Genomic DNA, 23,090 nt, shown 5'->3' with positions numbered 1-23,090 from the left:
TGATACTGTTGCTCATGGAAGACTGCTGTACAAATTGGAGAGGTATGGCATTAAGGGTAAGTTGCTACAATGGATAAAAGGTTGAGTGGGAGAAGACAGAGAGGGGTAATCGATGGATACTGCTCTTCATGTTATTAGTGGAGTCTCCCAGGGTTCGGTGTTGGGCCCACTGTTGCTTTATATATTTATCAATGATATTGATCAAGATGACACAAAGGTTGGCAGAGTTGTTAATGACAGTGTGCTACTGCAACAGGGAAGTTGGGCAGATGGGTTGAGAAGTGAACTGAAGTTTAACATTAACAAATGCAAAGTACTGCATGTGGGTAGAAGCAACCCCAGAGGAACGTACCAACTGTGTGGTACTACACTTAGAGTAGTAGAAAATGAAAAAGACCTGGGAATAATTGTGCAGTCGAGATATAAAATGGTCAGGCCACGCCTTGAGTACAGGTCTGGAGGCTTCATTTTAGGAAGAATGTAGAGTTGCTAAAACGAGTACAGAGAAAGGCAACAAGGTTGGTGAGGGGAACGAAGGGGTGGTTTACCAAGAAAGGCTTAAGTTCTGCAAATTGCAGCGTCTTGAGACTAGGCATCTGCGAGGTGATCTGATTGAGGTGTATAAGGCCTTGAATGGGTTGAGCAGGTTCAGTTCTGATGGGATTCTTCCTCTTGCTCAGATTACGAAACTGAGGGGGCAGAGATTCAAATTGAGGAAAGGCAATTATAGAATAGAAGTGCGGAAATTTGCCTTTAGCCAGCAGGTTGTTGATTGCTGGAACAAACTTCGTTCTGTCGTTGTGGAAGTTGATAGCTTAAATAAATTCAAGGAGGAATTGGACAAACTTTTAGAGGGAACGGGTGGGTGAAATGTTTTTTTTTTTTGACTGATGCTACATAAGCTTGCTTTCTTGCATCATATGCCTCTACTACTACTCATATATACCGACGATTATGACGTTTATTTTGCAGAAAACGGAACTTCATAGCCAGAAGCAGTGTAAATCCATCCCCCACCCCAACTCTCAATTTCCATCTGTCTGTACAGTGATAAGAGACTCACTTACCGCAATCTGCTTGTCCGGATAGTAATTGGCCTGTACGAAGTGCGTGACGGCAGCCTGTGGAACGCCCGTAGATACGTAACTGTAATGTTTAGGTCCCGGACACACTTGGTCGGCTGAAATAAAAACAATTTTTGGTATTAAAACTCCAATTTTCAGAAATATCAGGGTGTCTGTCTTTTCCAAGAGCAATTTTATCGGGAAATTTAACGATACCATTGCCTGGAAACAAGCTGAATTGTGGTTTGAGTTGAAATGGGACTCACAGAAAATGAAATGAGACAACAGATGAAATTGAATTTCACTGTTGTCGTGGTCACCAGCTAGTTGGCAGAACTCCAAGTGGTAAAAAATGTACTTTAACAAATATTTAAAATATATATATATATTCATGAATAAAATTATATAATTAACTGTGTTAATTATTTAAATTATGAGTGCCTGGAAAGTTCAATTTTATATTTTTTAACATGATACCACAATGTAAAATCTCTAACAGATGAAAAGGTGCAGATATTAAACATTAGCTTTTGTTTTAAATATTTTTAACATCTTTTATTAATATTTGCTTCTTTTTAAAACTATTAACTAAAGTTTCTTTAATATTGAAAATAATTTCAAAGGTTACGTAATCTTTCTGAAGATTCAATCCCAATTGGGGTTTTGATAACGTATGTAGACTTAAGGTGGGCTGATAAACACACACACACACACACACACACACACACACACACACACACAGCTTATTATTATTATCAATTTATTTCTCTCTTGAGGAGACACTCCTGGATAGCCATTGGCTAGAAGGGTGTGAGTTACATTCTAAGGTGTGAAGCTGACCCATGAGCAAGAGGCAAGAGAATGTCCAGGGGACGTTCACTTGCCTCTTGCTCATGGGTCTGCTTGAGTTGAAATTTTGTATTCAACCTTTCAGGGTGAACGTCCCCTGGACGTTCACCCTGAAAGATTGAATACAAAATTTTGAAATACACGCGAAACTATGATTTTATATTAGAATATTTCAAATTTTGACGTCTTAAGTTGACATTTAGAACAATGAAAAGATATAGTTAAAAGGGATCAAATTAAAGGAGTTTTGAGCCGAGTGGCTGTGCACTAAAGTTGCACGAGACGATGGGAGTCAGCAAAGACCCGCAACCTGTAGGCGTTGTGACAGGTTTTTTTCCGGTTCAGTTCTGATCTTATTCGTATACATACACGATTTCAGTTCTTATCTGAATTGGCTGTTTGAAAAGAATAGGTACAACTAATGCAACGTTGCTTGAGAAAGCGTGTAAAAATTGTTTTATTCAATCCCTAATTGTGACTGGAAACCAAAAGAAAGTTTTTAAAATTTTGCTTTTGAACTTTATAGGTGTTGTAAGAATTTTATATTTCAAGGTGTCAGTTATGATTTATGACTTTTTTAATTCGAAAATGGAGTAAACAAAAAGAAAACACAGGCCTTAAATTGTTACTGATTCAGGGAATTCTTGTATAACAAGGAAACGAAACTTACGCCGCACACAAGAATTTTCAAAGTAATCAACTCCTTGGGAGTCCACCAGATGAATGCTAGCACCTGGAGATCGGCGATCAAATTCGCTAAGATGGCACTCGAGCGTGAGGTAGTTAAACTCGGAGGAGCGACAGACGAAACGAATTTCGTTGAGACACGATGCTAGACAGGCCTCCCTATTGGAGGTAAAGATGATGGCATTGTCCAGACCACGAAGTAACTTGTTAGGCACCCTCTCGAAGGAGAAATAGCGGTCACAGACGTTATCTGGAAAAGCAAATTTATTGGAATCTCAAATATTTCTGGGAGTGGGACTGTATTTTACTTACAGTAATAGATAAAAAATTAAAATTATTTTTGTAATTCTATAATAAAATTAATTGCAGAATTATAAAACTGATGATGGCAGTAGAAGTTCTAATTGCTAAACTTCTGAAGTTCGTGCGATAAATCTGATTGTTTAAATTTGTGCTTGATAAGATTTCTTGCTTCTCACAAGATAAGATTTCTTGCTTCTCACTCCATCTCGACTGGTTGATCTAAAACTGAAAAAGATGTCTAAAACATCTAATTTCATTTAAAATTTAAGCAGCGTTGGGCCCATTGACCTTTAATTCTTTATGGTGACATCTATATGTTTTGAGAATATCTACACCCGAGTCCGTATATATATTGTGTCTCTAAATATAGTGCATTCTGTGATCGACTTTCTGTGTGCTGGACAAAAAACTAGAGTTTCTGAGAGAAAAACTTACCAACGTCTGACATCGACTAACTCGGACACGTTGAGTTAGTTGTTCTCAGGAAAAAAATACTCAAAACTTTCTCGTGTTATTTTTAAAATGTTGTACCTAGTCATAAGGTATAAAATTCGCTTCATCACCCAAGCAGGTCCATCTCTCGATGGATCTGCTAAGATTATTTATCGAGAAATAGATGGTTGTAATTTTGGTATTCTTGAAAATAAAAATATTATTAGATATTTTTATGCATATTTATATACATATCACAGCTTAACATGAAAAATGGATTCATCAATCTTCGTTGATTGTCAATTTGAAGAACTCTTCTCCAACGAAATTTCATTTATTGTTTTTAAATGAAAATCACAGCGCTCTCCTGTCTCCACAAGATAAGATTTCTTGCTTCTCACTCCATCTCGACTGGTTGATCTAAAACTGAAAAAGATGTCTAAAACATCTAATTTCATTTAAAATTTAAGCAGCGTTGGGCCCATTGACCTTTAATTCTTTATGGTGACATCTATATGTTTTGAGAATATCTACACCCGAGTCCGTATATATATTGTGTCTCTAAATATAGTGCATTCTGTGATCGACTTTCTGTGTGCTGGACAAAAAACTAGAGTTTCTGAGAGAAAAACTTACCAACGTCTGACATCGACTAACTCGGACACGTTGAGTTAGTTGTTCTCAGGAAAAAAATACTCAAAACTTTCTCGTGTTATTGGGGGGATTCGAACTCGGGTCTTTTCTACGCGGTGTGGGGTGAACGGTGATTATACAAACTGCTCTACCCAAGAAGGTCAGAAACCTAGGACAACAGCTTGTGCGAGACTCTAACAAAGAATTTTTTTCTACTTTAATGAAGCTTTCGTAAAATATGTTGTTATTAATGTTAAGAGTGTAATTAAATCAAATCGTTTATTGCATGTTCCCATGTCCAGTGCATTTTTGACAAAATTAGATATCGAACAGAATCTGGGATACTTTTATATCCCACAAACTGGAATAGCAGGTATGTAAATAAAAAAAAAACTTACTGTATCTTGTAATACATCTAGTCTTACAAGGTTTTAAAGTTAATAGGTATGATTAAATTTTCTGTGGAATAAAACAAGGGCGAAAAGGCGCAGCTGTGGTTCCAAAGTGGGACACTTAGAATTAAGACCAGAAAAAAACAGAAACTTCTGGAACCACTTTGGAAGCTTTTAGGCGTGGCCTTGTATCTTAGATGAAGGGTTCTTGATGATTGTTTTAGGACAGGTGCAGCATTTGAGGTTCTAGTTCAGTGAATTGAAATAGCCGCCGACGGCAAGGGCTGATGCAGAGAAGTCAGCGAGTATTGGCGACCGAGGATAAGGGAATTTGAATATTCACAAAGGTTTTTACAAATGGAAACGGAATACATGGTAGGAGAAAATTTTGATTGGCTGGTTTGAGTGTATAAGGCAGGGATGAGCCTGGAAGGTCTGATAAACGCTGTCTTGAAAAGAAAATAAGAAAGACATAGTTGAAAAATACGAAAATAGTATGATTTTAAGATGCTTAATCCTGTTTTAGCCATCCATGTTGCTAATGTGCATCATGAATAGAACGAAACGAAGTTCAAAATAAGTCTACGGGTGCTTTCCTGTCTTTGAAGTTATTTCAGATGCCCCGAGCAGGTCAGAGAATAGCATGTGACATTACAGTTCAGCAAAGGCAATTCTGCTGTGGATAACCTTTCCCGAAGTTTCACCTAATAAAGTGTACATTCAGTGTATGCTGCAGTATAGCTCTAGACTGAATTTGACGATAGACTGAGCCGTGAATGGAGAAATTTTCAAATGATGGAAATGTCTTGCTTATTTTTATTCCATGAGGGCAGTAAACCGCCTTGGCCATAAATTGAGCTCCAACTGCCTTTTGGAGTAAACCTTATGATATAAAAATAGTCAAGATATTTCCCTCATTTGAAAATTTCTCCATTCATGGTTCAATCTATCGTCAAGCCAAGGCATGATTACAGTGAAGAATTGGAGGACATTTTGTTGATGTCATCATATAGCAAGTGTTCCTTACATTCGTGGTTTCAACAACATAGTTCTAAATGAATGTCTTGTACATAAAGTTAGAGAACTGATATGTTGGGGAAGAAGTCATTATAGTAGATAAAAGGGAAGTTCAAAGGGTAGGTTTAAATAGGCAGTGCTTCCAGTGTACCAGAATCACGGGTGAGGTTCTGCTAGGTTTTGTGCTAATACCATTTTTGTTTCTAATTTTCATTAACGGTACCGATTATGGCAGTAGATGTTTTTGTTGATAAACTTGGAGATGATATTAAGACGACAGGTTGCTAATAGCAGTAACTGGAGCATGTAAATCATAACACAGAATTACCATTCTAAAGAATGGTAGTTGATGCTAGTTTGAAGCTAGTAAATAGTCTGGACCATAGTAATTCCAGATTAAATAATCAACCGTGTTGAGTCTGTTATTATCCCTTATTACTACTTCGGCCTCTTCATTTTCATGAAAAGGATAATAACACTGTCAAACATGAAATTTTCTTAGCAGTGCAATAAGACTATAAGGACAATTTCGTGGGTTCTGTCAGTGATATAAACAAGTTTTGCTAATGTTCTCTTAGTCCAGTTGGGAGATCATTAACTTGAGACTTCTTCCTGCGAGGCGAATAGTACATAAACTTTGCATCTCTTGCATCGGTGTGCCATTTAATTTCAATACTAAAAGGATGACTCTACTGCGTAGGTGACTTCAACACGAACACAAAGGTCGAGGGAAGTTGGTATCTGTCGCCAGGTCAATTTTCTTCTCAGAAGACTTATTTTCAGGGCTTCAAACTACAGGTGATGTCTCTGAAACCAGTTTTCACTAATTAGAACGAACACGTAACGTAACAGACGCCGCTACAAATCCTGTAGAAACGTTGGAGTATTCTAATCATTTTGACTCACTACTGGTGTTGATAACGATCTTTCTACGTCCCCTCACAGCAATGAAATATTGCAGCGCGTCTCGAGGAGCCATCCGAAGATAACAAAAGGTCAAAAGTAACGTGAAAGGCACGCAATGTGTATAATTGCGTGCCTCATAATAGGAATTAAAATGCACCCTTGAAACAGTTAGTTAATAAAACAATTGCAAAAAACCTTCCACTTTTTTTTATTTTGATGGAATTTCGGTCATCTTCAACTTACCGGAGCGGATGTGAACCTTGGTGAAATAGTAGGTGTCGACTCCTTGTTTTGGCTTAGCATTAGGCCTCACAGACTGAGTTTCGTTCTGTAAGAGGCAGGTGGTCTCTGGCACGGATCCTTGAGGCTTGATGGAGTAGGTGAAGGAGGCAGCAACACAGTTCACTTCTTCTCTGCACCACCGGTGACATTCGTGTAGTGATACGTTCCGGATTGTGTAGTAGGTTGTTCCAGAATAGCTGAGGTCTGTGGTCTTCACAAAAGTTATTCTTCCTGCAATTAGAAAAAAAAAAAATAAATAATAATAAAGATTGTAATCAATGTTTATGGCGACAGTCATTTCCCAAATACGTTTTGCTTTTCTAATCTTCTTACGCAGCTTGGTTCAAGCATAAAAATAAATACAAATATACGTTGTCTGGACACTTTAATAGAATGGTGAAGATTTGGGCTATACGCAACAATCTATGCAATTCCTCATTTCACCCAGTGAGAACTAGAAGACTTTTTTTTGGAAAAGGGAATCTCAGAGAAGAGACCCCTAAAAAAGAAAGACAATCTCAATCGAATGTGAAGATCAAATTTATCATAATGGCTCACAGGGCATTGTTCATAATGAATCGGTCCCGCATGATCAAACAGTGAACCAGGAATACAACAAAACAGTTCTACAGCGATTGCGCAATGCTATTCGGAGTAAAGAACTGGAAAGTGGTCTTCCGGGAATTTGCGCTTGTATCATGAGGCTTGATGGAGTAGGACATTAACAAAACAAGAGTTGCGCTGCACATTCAAGAGTTCCTTGAGAGGCATAGTGGTCCATCATTTACCGTACTCATCGGATTTATCTCCACGTCTGTTTTTTCGTTTCTCAAGATTAAGACCCGCTTGAAAGGCCAACGATTTGCAACGAATGGGGAAATTATTCGGAAAGCGACGAAGGAACTATTGACAATTCCCAAGAAGCCTATCAGAATTTGAAAAGCCTATTACGTAAAGAAATTGAAAAGTGGAATCGGCACATACAGTATGAAAGAAACTACTTCAAAGGAGATCCATCAGAACAGCCTGTAAACTTCATCATTTCCCAAATATTTCAGTCCCTGATCTTTTTGATCACACCACGTCAATATTCTATGAAGACATGAACTAGCAATATCAATAAATTAGCCAAAATCGTATGAGTATTTAGGGAGTCAATGTACCAACTTTACCAGTGCGAAAATTTGGAATAAAATACCGAGGAACGTAGCTGAAGTCATACCAGTTATTAGAATTAACAGCATGGAATAACTACTCCTTGAGTAATGGACAATGCCGCTTGATATTATATCCGCATACTTTGGGAAGGTCAAGGTTATACGGTACTGTATGTTGTTTTACCCTAGTAATGTCCTTTTATGCCCAACTACTGCAACAAAGGTGACATGACTTATCGAACTTTAAACACCCATAATGCTCTTCATCGAGGCATTTATCTGTGAACTTGCGGGCAATCATCTAACGGGCCTGAACTTTCAAGTCCTGATAGCGAACGTACAAAAAGACAACAATCGCTTTGCGAGTATAATCTCTCTTTGAAACAAACTTTCTTTAAAATTTACTCCATCAGTGTCAAGATAGTTATCTTCGCTATTCTTCCGTGTTTTGCCTTAAGTAATAGCTTCCTGCTGTGGCAAGACCTACCTATCCAGGTGTGAAACAAAGGACATGTTTATTAGCCTTTCTTATTTTAAGAGCGACATTTCAATAGTCTCAAGTTCGTTTTCTGTCTCCAACGTGCTCTTAACTGGTTGTTCCTGTCTGTTCGAATGTGCGTTTGCTCTGCAAAGCGGGGGACTGGTGAAATGAGATGCGCCCCACAAAAAGTTGTACTTCATTCAGGTCGATAAGCCTGAGATGGTAAACACCTCCAGGATTTGCATTAGATTCAACTAATTTAGTACAAAAAACGCGGGTGTCCTCCACAGAATCATTTTAACAGTAAATTATCTAATCACAGCACTTAATAATATTAATATTATCAGTAATTAATATAGAAAATATCGTTATTAATATTATCAGTAATTAATATAGAAAATATCGTTATTAATACCACCAGTAATTAACAATATATTTTTATTATTAATAACTGTTGGCAATATTAAGAACTGTGGCGAATGATTTAAACTGGGAGGAAAATTTCATATCTGATGTAATGGTAACACCTGTCCCACTTTTAAGAAATTTTGAAACTAGTGAAGATCACAGTTGGAATTTTTAATGGAAAAACAAAATCGGAAAAGTCGTGGAAGGCAGAGATTTTGATGAAACTTTTTGAAGGTCTTGATCTTGAAGAAGCGTAACTTAATCCATTGAAGAACGGAAGAGGTTTAAAGTAGCAAACCCAATGGCAAACACGAAATTGGAGCATGCATCAGGTCACTATTAAATTTTTGACGAAAGAAGGGAATGGACCAAAACGTTATTCACGAATGTATGACATTTGCATATGGTGATGCTAACTCTTCGGAATATTAGATAAAATTTGGTCTAAGCAGCTTAAATGGGATCGAAAATACAACATAAGATGGTACCTGCTCGGGAGAAAGCGACAACTCCACAAATGTGACAAAAAAGTGAAGACCTGGTTATACAAGATAGGCGTATTAAGGTGTCTATGAAAAAATGTAATATTTCTAAGAGGGGTGGGTAGCTATTGACCATCCTCCATGAACACTTGGCCATGTAAAACGTCAGCTTTCGCTGAGTGCCAATAATGCTCCCACCTCTTCAGAAACAGCGCAGGGCTCAAATCTGTGAGGAAAATTTACACATGCATGGCACAGATACACAACGTTTTCTTTAAAGAATTGTAACAGGAGATGAAACATGGATTCATCTCTGGGATCAGGAAATCCATGGATTTCCAGGCGTCCAAAAAAATTCAAGACTCAGTCCTACACTCAGAAGATCAAGGCCGCCATTTTTACGATATGGAAGGAATTCTTTTGATAGACTGTGCGACACAAAGAACCAATCGCTAGAGATTCCTATGCTGCTGTTTTCAAAAATTTAAATGGAGCCATAAAGGAACAAAGAAAAGGGAAATCGACCCGAGGTGTCCTGCTTCTTCGTGACAATATCCTCTACTGAAGTCCCATAAAACAGCTAAGAGACCGAGGATTCTATATTCTAAACTATTCGCACTAGAGCCCAGGAGTGGCCTCTACCGGTTATTTCCTCTTCAGAAATCTGAAGAAACCTACGTGGGCATCGATTTTCATGCGATGATGATCTCAGGGAAGCTTAAAATGGATTTTTTAGAGGCCAGAATAATGGCTTCAAAAGAAGTCACTAGTCATTAAAAGAAAAAAATCCTTACTTTTCTGGTATTTTTTTTAGGTATTTCTCCTTTTTGCACTCAATATGGTCTATATATTGAAATCGATATGATATACGGGTATATTGAAGGAAAAGAAGCCATGTTATTTCTTTATTAGCGAGGCTGATAACTTTTTTCAGTACCAATAATTTTTGTTCACATTTTCCACAAAAGTGATGGATGAGGATGGAATTTTTTTAGCATTAGCATTAGTAGAGGCATTTGATGCAAGAAAGCAAGCTTATGCAGCATCAGCCAAAAAAAAAAAAAAAAAAACCACTTCCACTTCACCCCTCCGTTCGTTCAAAATACCTGTCCAGCTGAGCCTTAAACTTATTTAGGCTATCAACCTCCACCACAAGGGATGGAAGTCTGTTCCACCAACCAACCACCCGCTGGCTAAAGGCAAATTTCCGCACGTCTATCCTACATCTGTCTTTCCTCAATTTGAATTTATGCCCTCTCAGGTGATTATTCTGAGCTAGAGGAAGAATCCCATCAGCATTGAGCATGCTTAAACCATTCAAGGCTTTATACACCTCTATCAGATCACCTCGCTGGTGCCTAGTCTCCAGACACTGTAATTTGCAAAACTTAAGCCGTTCTTCGTAAGAGCACCCCTTTGTTCCATTCACTAATCTTGTTGCCCTTCTCTGTACTCGTTCCAGCAGCTCTACATCCTTCTTGAAATGAGGCCTCCAGACCTGTATACAGTACTCTAGGTGTGGCCTGACCATCGCCTTATACAATGGAATAATCACCTCCTTATCCCTGCTGGAAAAATTCCTGTATATCATTGACAATACTCCATGAGCTACTCTTGCAGCCCGTCTGCACTGCTCAGAGAACTTCATATCTGCCTGCACAACCACCCCCAAGTCCCTTTCATTCTCTACCACTGTCAGTGTTGTACCACAGAGTTGATACGTTGCTCTGGGGTTGCTGTTTCCCATGTGTAGTACTTTACATTTGTCAATGTTAAACTTCATTTGCCACCTCTCAGCCCATCTGCTCAACCTTTCCAGATCCTGTTGCAGCAGCATAGTGTCAGTAGTGTCCTTGACAACCCTGCCAACCTTTGTATCGTCTGCAAACTTGGACATTAATCCCGATATACCATCATCAATATCATTTATAAATACAGAAAACAATAATGGACCCAACACTGAGCCCTGAGGGACTCCACTAATAACATCAGTCCACGATGAGCAGTGTCCATTGATTACCACTCTCTGTCTTCTCCCCCTCAACCACCCCTTTATCCATAGCAGTAATTTGCCTCCAATGTCACACTGCTCCAATTTGTGTAGCAGTCTTCCATGTGCAACAGTATCAAAAGCCTTTCTAAGATCCAAGTATATAATATCAAAGTTATTCCCTGCATCCAGTTCTTTTGTGACTGCATCATAGTATCCAATCAAGTTGGTCAGGCAAGACCTCCCCTTAACAAAACCATGCTGTGTCTGAGCTATAACTGAAGTCTTGTCTAAATGATCCTGCAGTGCTTCTTTAACCAGTGCCTCCATTAATTTTCCTGGAACAGAAGTTAAGCTCACAGGTCTATAATTACTTGTGTCAGCCTTTGATCCTCCTTTGTGAATTGGGGTCACATTTGCACATTTCCAGTCTATGGGTACCTCCCCTGAGTCCAAGGAAGCTCTCATAATTATGGCTAAGGGTTTGCTTACTTCCTTTGCTGCCTCCTTTAATATAACTGGATAGATCCAATCCACCCCGGGTGCCTTTCTTGTGTTTATCTTCAACAGTTTCTCCTCCACTTTACTCCCAGTTATTTCAAGATTCTGTAACTTACTGCTAGAGTTGAATACACCTCTGGCATTCCCCTCGCTGAATAACTCCTCGTGTGTGAATGTCGATGCAAAATATTCATTTAGTTTGTTAGCTACCTGAGCAGGATCATCAACACTTGACCCATCAATATCAAGTGGACCAATCTGATTCATCCCTCTCCTTCTAGAGTTTACATAAGTAAAGAACTCTTTGCTGTTTTTCTTTGCATCCCTTGCCAAGGATTTCTCGTAATCTGCCTTCGCCTGCCTAACCTCCTTTGTAACTTGGTTGCATATCAACTTGTATCTATCATAGGCATCTGTGTCATGTGTTAATTTGTAAGTATCCCATGCATTTTTCTTCTCTGCCATATGCCTCATTAGTTCATCTGACATCCATTTTGGCCTAAACCTTGAACAATATTTCTTAGTTGGTATGTAAAGCCTAGTAGCTTCCAAGATAAGTTCTTTGAATGCTTCCCATTTTGAATTTGCTGTTGGTAACATCATCAGTTGGTCCCACTGTATAGAATTTAAATACTGTCTCAGTCCATCGTAGTCGCCTTTACGGAAGCAATAACCCTTCCCTTTACCCCTAATGGTAGTTACCTCTTTGAGTAAATCCCACTTCAGCACACTGTGATCACTGCCACCTAGTGGTTCATTTATCTGCAGATTCTTAATGCATGAAGAATCACTGCTGATAATCAAATCAAGAGTATTGCTCCCTCTAGTTGCCTCCCGAACATGCTGATGTAGAAAACAATCATCCAATAAATCCACAAAAGCCCTGCTAGTGTGGGAGTATCCAGCCCCCAAATTCCAGTCAATATCTGGGAAATTAAAATCCCCCATTATAAGACTCTCTGATTTACTGGCCCATTCTATTTCCCTGTACAGTTCCTTATTATACTCATCAGAGTCATTAGGCCTATAGCACACTCCTACTCTCAATTTTGATCTCCCAATGTTTATGTCACACCAAACTGACTCCACACTGCACTGTCCAGCGATGTCGACTGGCTTCACTTCCTTGGTTTTTATGTGTTTCTTAACTAATAGCATAACACCTCCCCCCTTCCTATCCTGTCTATCCTTTCTGTAGACGTTATACTCCCCAAATTGCAGTTCCGCATCCCTTATATCTGTGTGACACCACGTCTCTGATATCCCAACAATATCTGCCTTCGATGTTTTGAGCAATACCTCAAATTCATCAAATTTATTTACTAAACTCCTAGCATTGGTGTACACGCAAGTATACCTGCACCTGTTTCTATTCTTAGCTACCCTAACACAACCCATGTGTTTACTTGTACCACAATGGCTCCCAGCAGTCTCTGAAATACCATGCATCTTGTTTTTCAGGCTTCTGCTCATTCTAATAGAAGCAGTGCAAGAATCTCTTTCACCTCTGCCAGTGGCTACTGTCAATCTATTGGTCTTTGTCTCCCCCCAAGCTAGCAGTTTTCCGACCCACCTAACACTGCCTCGATAGCATCAGCAAATATTCTTGCACCCTTTCTATTTAAGTGTATCCCATCCCTGTAGAAGCAATCTCTCCTGTTAACAAGTACAGTCCAGGCTGAAAAAAATTCTACCCCTTGAGCCTTGCACAATCTTTCCAGGGCCGAATTGATCGACAAGGCTCTCATCATATACTCCCTCCTATCGTGTCTGGGCAGAATTGCAGACACTTTCAAATTCAACCCTTCTCGGCTTTTGTTCAACAGTGACCTGTACTTGTTAAGTAATTCTGCCGGTCTCCTACTCTTAATATCATTAGTGCCAACGTGTACAACTATATCACCTTTTGTGCCCTTAAAAGATGATATTCGCTCTACAACGTCATCAACCTTTGCCCCTGGCAGACATACCCTGGTCCTGTTCCACCTATCTTTTTTAGCTCTCGTTTGCATTCAGTGCAATCAAGTTATTAAAATAACATATTTTCATTTGAAGGAGAAAATTTGTTCAATGTAATTGATTGAGTATTAATAATTATTGATATTTATTAATATAGATTGGAATCTATTCCGTGTTCGAAAAGAGATCCTATGGATCATGACCCCAATGGGTATGACGCACCGAGGGTTCACTGCAGCTAATCAAATTCTTGTCATAATTTTCATAATCCATCCTCCCCTGATAAACATTACAAGGTCAAATTCATTAATCCGAATGAGCAAAGAAAAGAAATAGAATATCACCAGAATCAAAAAGACTATGGTGACATCCTTTCAACTTTACCTCACCTTGGACTCCCTCACCTTGTGTACGTGAGGTGACCTTGCAGTAATTTCTTGTTTTAAGCAAACATAACGGGAAAGCGATCGCTAGAGCAGTCCGTGCCACTTCCGCGTCGAATATCCGGATTTGCAGCTCGCAGAAGCGGAGATACAGAAAAATGCAAGCACGCACGCACACTGCAGATGACACAGAGGAGGAGGAGAATACAAAACCTCATTACGTCCAGTGCGACGCTCTTCGAAGTCCCTGTCTGCGCTGCATGTGCAGCTGTGAATTATCGTCGTGGAGATAATCCGATGAGGGTGGGGGGGTCGTTAAAGAAGCTAAACAGTTACGGTCACGTCTCGTCATGAGATTCTGCGAGGTGATAAAAATCTTAATTATCCTGCACAATGGTCTTCGCATTCTCATGACCCAACGCTAACGAAGCGACTGGTACTACCACGCCTTATGGCATTCGGTTGGTTCTGCTCTCCGAATATCTCATTTTCGTTTGGCAGACATGCTGTTACCTTTCCGTTGCCTGATGGAAATGTTTAAAAGGAAACCAAGCGCCCCCTGGTGACCCATTTGCTAAATTACGGGGATAATAAAGCCTATCATTTCCTGCAGATTAGACACAATGCTGGTGTTTGCCTGTTCATACTTTTCTTTTAATTTACAACGCTACCAGGTGGTTCATCGCAGGTTGATCTCAGTATATCCTCGTCCCTCCCCCACCGAAAACCTCACGAGGATCTACATTCTTCTGTTTTGCTACTGCGATTAAGTTTATTATACACCACTTTCAACGTCAACTACACTTTAACCAGCATCACCTTCTATTAGATCATTCAATGAATAAATAAAAAGAGCATTTTGGCTTCAAGCACTTTTCCAACACCACACAAATTTTGGTTTCGATCCGACAATTTATTTTATTTTTTTGCAGCGCAGACTGAAGTGAAAAGTGGAAAAAAGTGAAATAGTGAAGAACCGAATCACTGATATATAGATCAGTGATTCGGTTCTTCTTTCTTCGAGGGAACACACCATAACAATCACCACCACCCAAAACAATCCGCGAAGCAATGGTCCCTGTCTATTGAGAAGACTGCAGATGTTACAGTGTTTTTGTCGTTGTACATTAGTATAAACAATTCAAATGTAGAAGAACCTCAATGCATGATGAAGAAGTCCCAGGATCTCCATAAGTCCAGAAACTGCTGTAACAGAAGAGGGTTGCAAAAATTGAGCCATTAATATTAGCATCAAAGAACTAGCTGCAGAGCTCCAAACTAGTGCAAGGTCTCTGGAGAACATCATCCATCAAAATATGAGTAGAGCGTCTGTCAGACGGATTCCCAAACTTCTAACCCCTTACCAGAAGAAGAAAAGGACACAATGTGCATATAAAATGTTTCGACGTGCCAGGAAGAAGCAGAAGGAATAATTTTCACTGCTAGTCTCAGTGGATTAAACTTGGATCCATCACTATGATCCTGAAACTAATAAAATGTCAAAATAATGGAAGCATGCAGAGTCATTCATCTTCCAAGAAGGCAAAGGTGCAACCAAGTGCTGACAAGGTGAAGTTGTCAGTTTTGTTTTGGGATTAGCATAGAGTAATACTAACAGATTACCTTCGAAAGGGCTGTACTGTGATGACCAAGTATTATTCCAACCTCCTCATAAAGCTATATGCTTCTAAAACGAAAAAAGACGGGAAAGCTGACAAAAGGTGTGTGCTTGTTCCATGATAATGTGTTGATTTTTTTTTTATTTTTGACCCCTCTAAGTTTTGTTAACTTTCTAACTTTTAGTCACTATTAAACTGTGTTATAGATTTTTGGTATAAATTTTAAATTTGGGCTTAAAAATAATCAAAACAAAATCGTGTATTTTCATTTCTAATCAAGGAAATTAAACGCGTTGGTATCTTTGGATACCAAACTAAATTACTTAATTTTTTATAACTTTTTGGGGTGCCCCTGGTATTCCATATTTTAATGACAATTTTTTAGTCTTTATCTGGACTGTATATTCAGAATTTTTTTTATCCTTCCCATCCACATGTAACTGCAGTCCCTCCTATGTACCTTTTTGTGCCAGGCGGTACAGACAGCGCTACTTGCTTTCTTATTTTTCTCCCCTTCTTGGTACTGGTTCAGGTCTCGGCAACCTACGGGATTTTTGCATCCACTTCTTTAGCACTACCTCCAGTGAATGCTTATGCAGACAGAGGATACAGGTCCAGCTCCACGTGCCGGGAAATGAGCATCAGGAAGCCTTTGCCCAAGTGGTGGCTGCTCTTGGTGGCAAAGGATTTCTGTATTTCATTACAGTGACATTAGATGGAGATGGACGTATGGGGTCACCATGGACAGGTTACACATATATACATACATCCACGATAATGCCCCTGCGCATTTCTTCAACAACATTCTTCAAAAATTCATCAAAACAAAACCTTGATATTGTTGATAAATGCAGTAAAATTGCATATTTTCGATTGAAGGTAAGAAAAAAAATGTTTATTTATACCAACAACATAATTACTGATATTAATCAAAGGAGAGGTGGAAGAGAAAGATATCGGTATTAAAATTTTTATTCTTTATTGAAGAATGAAATATTTGTTCTATTTCCTGTTTGAACTTTATCAAATAATTGGATTGCTTGGATTAAAGTTCAAATCGGAATTAGCACGTTTTAGTGATGGGGAAAATTTGAGAAAAAGTTCGCTACCCTTGAATCATTTAGCTATTCTAACACTGTTCAGGTTTTAAGAAAACGCAGAGGTGGAGATAAGCAGGAAAATTAGATTAGAAAATCTTTTTGCAATTGTCGTCAACAGATAATTAAATGGTATGCAAATGTAACTTGTCACATGGTATGAACCCCAGTTCTTTGTTATCAGATAAATACTGTACTTTCCTGGGGCTTCTTATTCGATCCGGTCAGAGGGTAATCGGAAAAGATCAGGCAGCTGATCTCTCCGATTTTCAGAAAAGTGTTATTGGTGGAGCATGTTTTAGCAGGAGCCACAATTGAGAAAACAAAGGAAATCACTGATGTGTCGGAAGCAACCATCTCAGAAGTATACATTGAGTGGAAGTCGCTATTCCAAGAAGGAGACCGCAAGAATTTAAAGCGAATCGTGCGTCAGAATAGAAGGTCCAGTATCCAGAAATTGCCTGAAAAATCCAATTTAGACAAAGAAAGACCTATTTCCAACTGAACTATGAGGCCGGTGGGAATGGAACAATCTCTGGGATTTGGTAGTTGCGTGCTTATGAGAAAGCCACTTCTCGAAAAAAATTGAGATTCGACTGGACTATAAACACTGATGAGTCCCGATCTATACTATTTTGAAGCAATGGCAGGGTGAAAGTGCGGCACGAGCTTCATGAAGCCACGCATTCAGACTGTCTCGTATCCACAACACAAGCGGCTGGAAGTAGTATTATGGTATGGGATATGTTCTTTTGGTATGGCATGGGATATGTTCATGCCGTCAGATTGTTGTGTTACTTCCAATGAATATCTTTCTGTCGTATCGAACCAACTTCATCATGCAATGCTTATTTTTTACTCGAACTTCGATGGATTCTTTCAAGACGACAACGCAACTACCCACCATACCAAAAAAAATTGTATCTGAATGGTCCGAGGAACATTTCCAAGATTTCCAGTATCTACCCTGGCCGTATATATATATATATTTTATGTTTTCTTTTAGCAGAATGGTGCGCAGGTATATCAAGGATAGAAATTGGTGAACTAATGACTACTTCAACCTGTGTGGAGTTTAATCTACGTTTCTTAAAGAATTATAGAAGACGTTTCGTGGTACTTCCTGTACCATTTCTTCCGTAAATTCCTGTATGATACCAGCAGCCTCTCATTATATCACCAATTTCATGGCCGCCTCATCCTCTAGATCTGAATCTAATGTAAAATGTCTGGGATATGTTGAAAAAAAGTTCGGCTTCGCTGTTCTCTACCAATCACAGTACAGTAACTGAAAAACATCCTAATGAAAAATTGATCAAATATGGAGATTGACTCCCTCAGATGCCACCACGTATACGAGCTCTAATTCGAACAAACGTTACCCTAGTAGGTATTAAATAACGGTTTCTAATTTTTTGGCCTGGGCAGTTCTTTTGAATTCCACCACCGTACAATCATTTTGGCTTCGGTGAACTGCCGATCAGTAGCAGGAGGGTGTATGTCTAAGAATACGATGACGCAGTTGCAAGTTCTGACGAGCTTGTCTGGTAGTCGCAAAGCGCTCCTAAGTTACATACTGTTAGGCGAACCAGTTTGTGAGTTGCATGATGGAAGGTTAAAAGACTGAGCAACTTTTTGAGATACGCCACCGTGTTTTATGTGCTATAAGTGCTACAGAGACAGCGAGAAATGTCGAGACGAGGGTTTGAAGAAAATTGCGGTTTTCTTCAAAAAGTGGCACAAACGAAGGTCAAGAATCTATGGCTAAGAATAGCCAATGATTTTCCCCACTCCAGAAAAAATTCAAATACCCACGAGATCCACATAAAGCCAGCTAATCAGCAGAATGTCAATCTCATACAGCAGTGCACAGGAGATTTTTACAGAGCACCTTAAAACGTTGCGAATCCATGGTCGTGCCGGAGTATAAACAAGAATATATTCCACGAATTAGCTTTAGAAATTAAACGATCAACCTGTGTAAAAACCCAGGAATCTTTTCTCTAAAGGCAGGGCCCAAGAAGTTTTTATTAACAAGAAAAAAAACTTACTCGCAGTAGTACATAGGTGTTTACCCTATTCTTAACCCTAGATTCGATTCCCATTTTAAGGGGAAGAACGTTAGGCATTTTTCACATCATGGCCTAGTTAATCTGTCCCGGGCGTAGTTTTTTATGGTCAGTTCTCAATTTCTGAATTCTGCAAAACAGATAAACTGTCTGAATTCTGAAAAATAGACACAATATACGGATATCTCACAAGTTTAGCTGCCTTGGCGTTTATTCTAATAACACGTTTAAAAATTTACTATAAAAATATAATAATGCTTATCAACCTAAATAGTTTAAATGAACTAAGTATAATTTACTTAAAAGACGTTTCGTGGTACTTCCTATACTATTTATATGTTCTTTTGGACCAAAAGAACATATAAATGGTCCAATGTCACGCCCAGATATTTCAGTTTGTTGGAGAATTTGATTGTTTCCTGCCCAATTTTTATTTGTAGAGGCCACCTAAGATCAAGGCGTCCCTTTAGTAGAATGGAGTTTGTGTAGTTTTTAATGCTAGAAAGTTTGTCAAATCCTTTTCGAAATTTAAATTGTCTGCTATATCTAAAATAATCGCATCCAAGTTATTTGGGATAGTCCGGATTTTTAGAGTTTACTGAACCAGCAAGTCCATCTAATATTCGTGCAACAATCTTTCTGAAAAGTATCAGCCGTTAAGGCTGCATTTAAAATCGAGAGTTTTATGAAAACTGTTTTAGAAATTTTTCTATTACAGAAATTTACTTAAAAATCCATATTTAAAATCGAGTTCAAATTCCATATTAAATAAAATTTCACTAACGTCAACTCTTCGAAGACACCGCGCATGACATTTGCCCACGCCTAGGATGGACCCTTCCTAAGGAGTAACCAATTCCTTTAGCATAATGAGACCTTGCCATTCTTTTTAAAAAGACTCCGATGATCTGATAACTTCATGATGGCAAGTTCTCATTATCCCAGAGGTGTTGGCTTTTTTTTTTAATAACGTTACCTTCAAACGATACCGTGTGAAGACTCGTTAGGTTGTTGCAAGTAACGGGATATTCTGAGAATAGCGATCGATCAACGCTCCATGGATTTTTGTACATAACGGTTGGCGAGACCGGTTCCATCTTTGGGTGTTTATTTGTGGCGGGGGTAGAATTTCTGAAGTCAATCAACTGTATGACGCAAAGATGATGAGAACCGTTAGGGTCACTTGACACGATTCTCATTATGTCAAATGACCCTAACGAGACTGTTGGTTAAGCGTTGTCCATCCGTCAGTTTACGTCTGACCTTCCGGCAATTGCCGCCATTATTATTATTTCAATTTCGTTCTCTGCCTCGAAATGCCTTCACTGAGGCTTGCCGACCCTGGCTGGGCAATGATGCGGATCGCTGGTCACCATGGAAATGACCAACGAGACGAAAAAAGAATAAGAGAAAGTACAGGAAGTTCTTTTCTTCGTTTCTTTCGACAATGAGCGTGGTCACAACTCACGCTCTTCGATCATCTGTTTTGCGTGATGGGCGCTTCCGTGAGTCCTTCGCCAACAACTCAATTGGGAGTGTGGAACATTTTCTTTCTTCTGCCGGTGCTTTTTATCTTTGTGTCTTCTTATTTATTTCTGTCACTTATTATTGTTATTTCTGTGTTTGATTTCTTCAGTATATTGTCAGTCCATTACCCTAAAGTTACAAACAAAAAACTACATTTCACTTCCGCATAAAAAAGCGGAAACTTCTGTACATAACCCAGCGCTACGCAACCAAAATTCATTTCACTTACCAACGTTGTTTTTTCATATCGCCTGTAAGACAGGGTCTGTAGGAAATTAATTTATCACAGCGGAAAACTCACCAATAAATAGATTTAATTATTGATAACTAATCGCATTTTAATCGCTTTATTAGCTTTAAATTTTATGACAGTCTATGACTAGGAGAAAAGGAAGCGATTATCCCTTTGTGTAAGATAATGGTCAGGCCACATCTTGAGCACTGCGTACAGGTCTGGAGGCCTCCTTTTAGGAAGGATGTAGAGTTACTTGAGCGAGTACAGAGAAGGGCAACAAGATTGGTGAGGGGAATGAAGGAGTCCTCTTACCAAGAAAGGCTTAAGTTCTGCAAATTGCAGCGTCTGGAGATCAGGCACCTGCGAGGTGATCTGATCGAGGTGTATAAGGCTTTGAATGGGTTGAGCAGGCTGACAGAATGCTTCCTCTTGCTCAAATTATGAACCTGAGGGGCCTTAAATTTAAATTGAGGAAACAGTTGTAGAACAGAAGTGCAGATATTTGCCTTTAACCAGAGGGTAGTTGATTGCTGGAACAAACTTTCATCTGCCGTTGTGGAAATTGATAGCTTAAATAAATTCCAGGAGGAACTGGACAAACTTTTAGAGGGAATGGATGTGTGAAACGGGTTTTTTTTTTTTTTTTTTTGGCTGCTGCTACATAACCTTGCTTTCTTGCATCACATGCCTCTACTACTTGTTCAGAAAATATTAAATTAAAATAATAATAATTTATTAATAATATTAATATATTGATTGGACAAAAGTTATATTCACATAATTCAATGTTTCATTATTTTTATAATTCATATTCAATATTTTATAAATTTAATTATCGACAAGAAATATATTTAAAATAATAAATATTTTAAATCTATTAACTTTTTTCCATGACTTATCCCACAGGTGTCGCATCGTTTTTCCTGTCATGTGTTTACTTATATATAACCAATTAAACGCTGTATAATTTACTGCTTAATTTACTTTAAAGTAAATTAAGTGATATTTACCAAGTCGACATATTCTGTAACTAATATTTTACCTTTTTCAAATACATTTAATTATTTTGTATTTGTAAATGTAGGTTATTTTTTGTGTAGATAAAAGTAAATGGAACAAAAAAAAAAAAAAAATATATATATATATATATATATATATATATATATATATATATATCACAGTTGTGATAGAGAACAAAATGCTAATTTATTTCATGCTCCTGGCCGTCGTCATGGTAACGGTTTGAAGCGACATCTGCAATTTCTTAAATTAAAAATATACCAAACAAAATGTTAATTTCTTTCATTCTCGTAGTGGTCGTTATGGTAACTGAAGCGACATCTGCAATTTATTAAATTTAAAATATAACTAGTTTTTGACCACATATTAAAACTATATTTGTATAATAATATGTAAAGTAATTAACCAGAGCATAAACTATATATAAAACTATATTAAATACTTACATTTATATACTAGTTATGTATTAGTTTAGAAATATTTATATTTAATTAGTTAAAATGCGTAGTTTTTTTTTAATTATTTTATTTTATTTATTAATTTTTGGTTTGCCATTTTTGTTCCTATACTAAAATATTAGCGTGAAATTCTTTCCAAAATTATTATTAATGTATAAGGTTCACTAGAGCCAGATTAGAGCTTATATTAGTTAAAAAGCTGTTTAACCCTAATTATTTTCCAGGACTTGCCACTTCTTAACTTGTCATAAAAACTGCTTACTGCTTAACCAGGACTCAGTAGATTGTCTTCCACTATTTCGTAAGCGGAGGAATATGGTTTTTTCCGGCTTTTATTTCGCTTTTTTTTTTTTTTTTAAACTACGCACAGAATTCAAATCGACCTGTGAACACAAATTCCTGAGTTACCCAGAGAGAGAGAGAGAGAGAGAGAGAGAGAGAGAGAGAGAGAGAGAGAGAGAGAGAGAGAGAGAGAGGAGTAGAAGGGAATCACCAAGAAACAGAAGAATGATGATATCCAGCTCCTGGGTGTGCCAAGCCCATACTCACCAGATATCATTGCGAATCAGATGATCGTTCGCACAAATTTCACCATTTCGAATTTTTAAAATGGAGAGGAAATGTTGTAATTTGGTCAGCCTACAACAAAAGATATGCTTCCGAGCTAATTGAGCATAAGGATATTATACTGTATATGGGATTTTGTCAAATATTTCAAAATTTTTGAAAAATAAGACTACCTTGTTTTTAACCTAGCAGAATATGATAACAGTGTAGTTGTTATCCTCCTTATATGTTGTGGTGGATACTTTCCGCATGGTAAACGTTTTTGTCATCTTGGAAACCGTTAGAATTACATACGTCAAATTGCGAACATTGGATTAGTTCTGTGGCATTCATTTATACAATAATGATATTACTTTGAAAACGAAACTAAAAGCGGTGGATTTTCTTTTTTTTTTTTTTTTTTCAGTTCGAGTCATGCTTTCTTTGGCATGAAAGAGTTGAAGTGTGACTCTGCGTGAATATCAAGAAACATGACGACATGACTCAGAGCACGCACTTCCAACCGGCACTCTATATCCGAATAACAGTCCACAGCTAGAGAAGATAAAACGCGAATGGGGGTCAGTGACCTT

General features: G+C 38.2%; 1 protein-coding gene across 1 annotated transcript in view; it reads right to left on the bottom strand.

The window, feature by feature from the left end:
- LOC150087650 (uncharacterized) overlaps nt 1-23,090 on the bottom strand; it is a 75,719-nt gene that overhangs the window by 24,997 nt on the left and 27,632 nt on the right. The window contains exons 3-5 of the mRNA XM_090369900.1: nt 6,527-6,796; nt 2,584-2,850; nt 1,068-1,180 (exon numbers count right to left, since the gene is read on the bottom strand). Of these exons, the coding sequence (XP_090226026.1) occupies nt 1,068-1,180; nt 2,584-2,850; nt 6,527-6,796 (650 nt within the window). The remainder of the gene's footprint in view (nt 1-1,067; nt 1,181-2,583; nt 2,851-6,526; nt 6,797-23,090) is intronic.

This window comes from Mastigoproctus giganteus, chromosome 3, assembly GCF_048544385.1.
Source record: "Mastigoproctus giganteus isolate SK-2022 chromosome 3, ASM4854438v1, whole genome shotgun sequence".
NCBI lineage: Eukaryota > Metazoa > Arthropoda > Arachnida > Uropygi > Thelyphonidae > Mastigoproctus > Mastigoproctus giganteus.
This window is presented reverse-complemented; position numbering and strand designations above follow the sequence as displayed.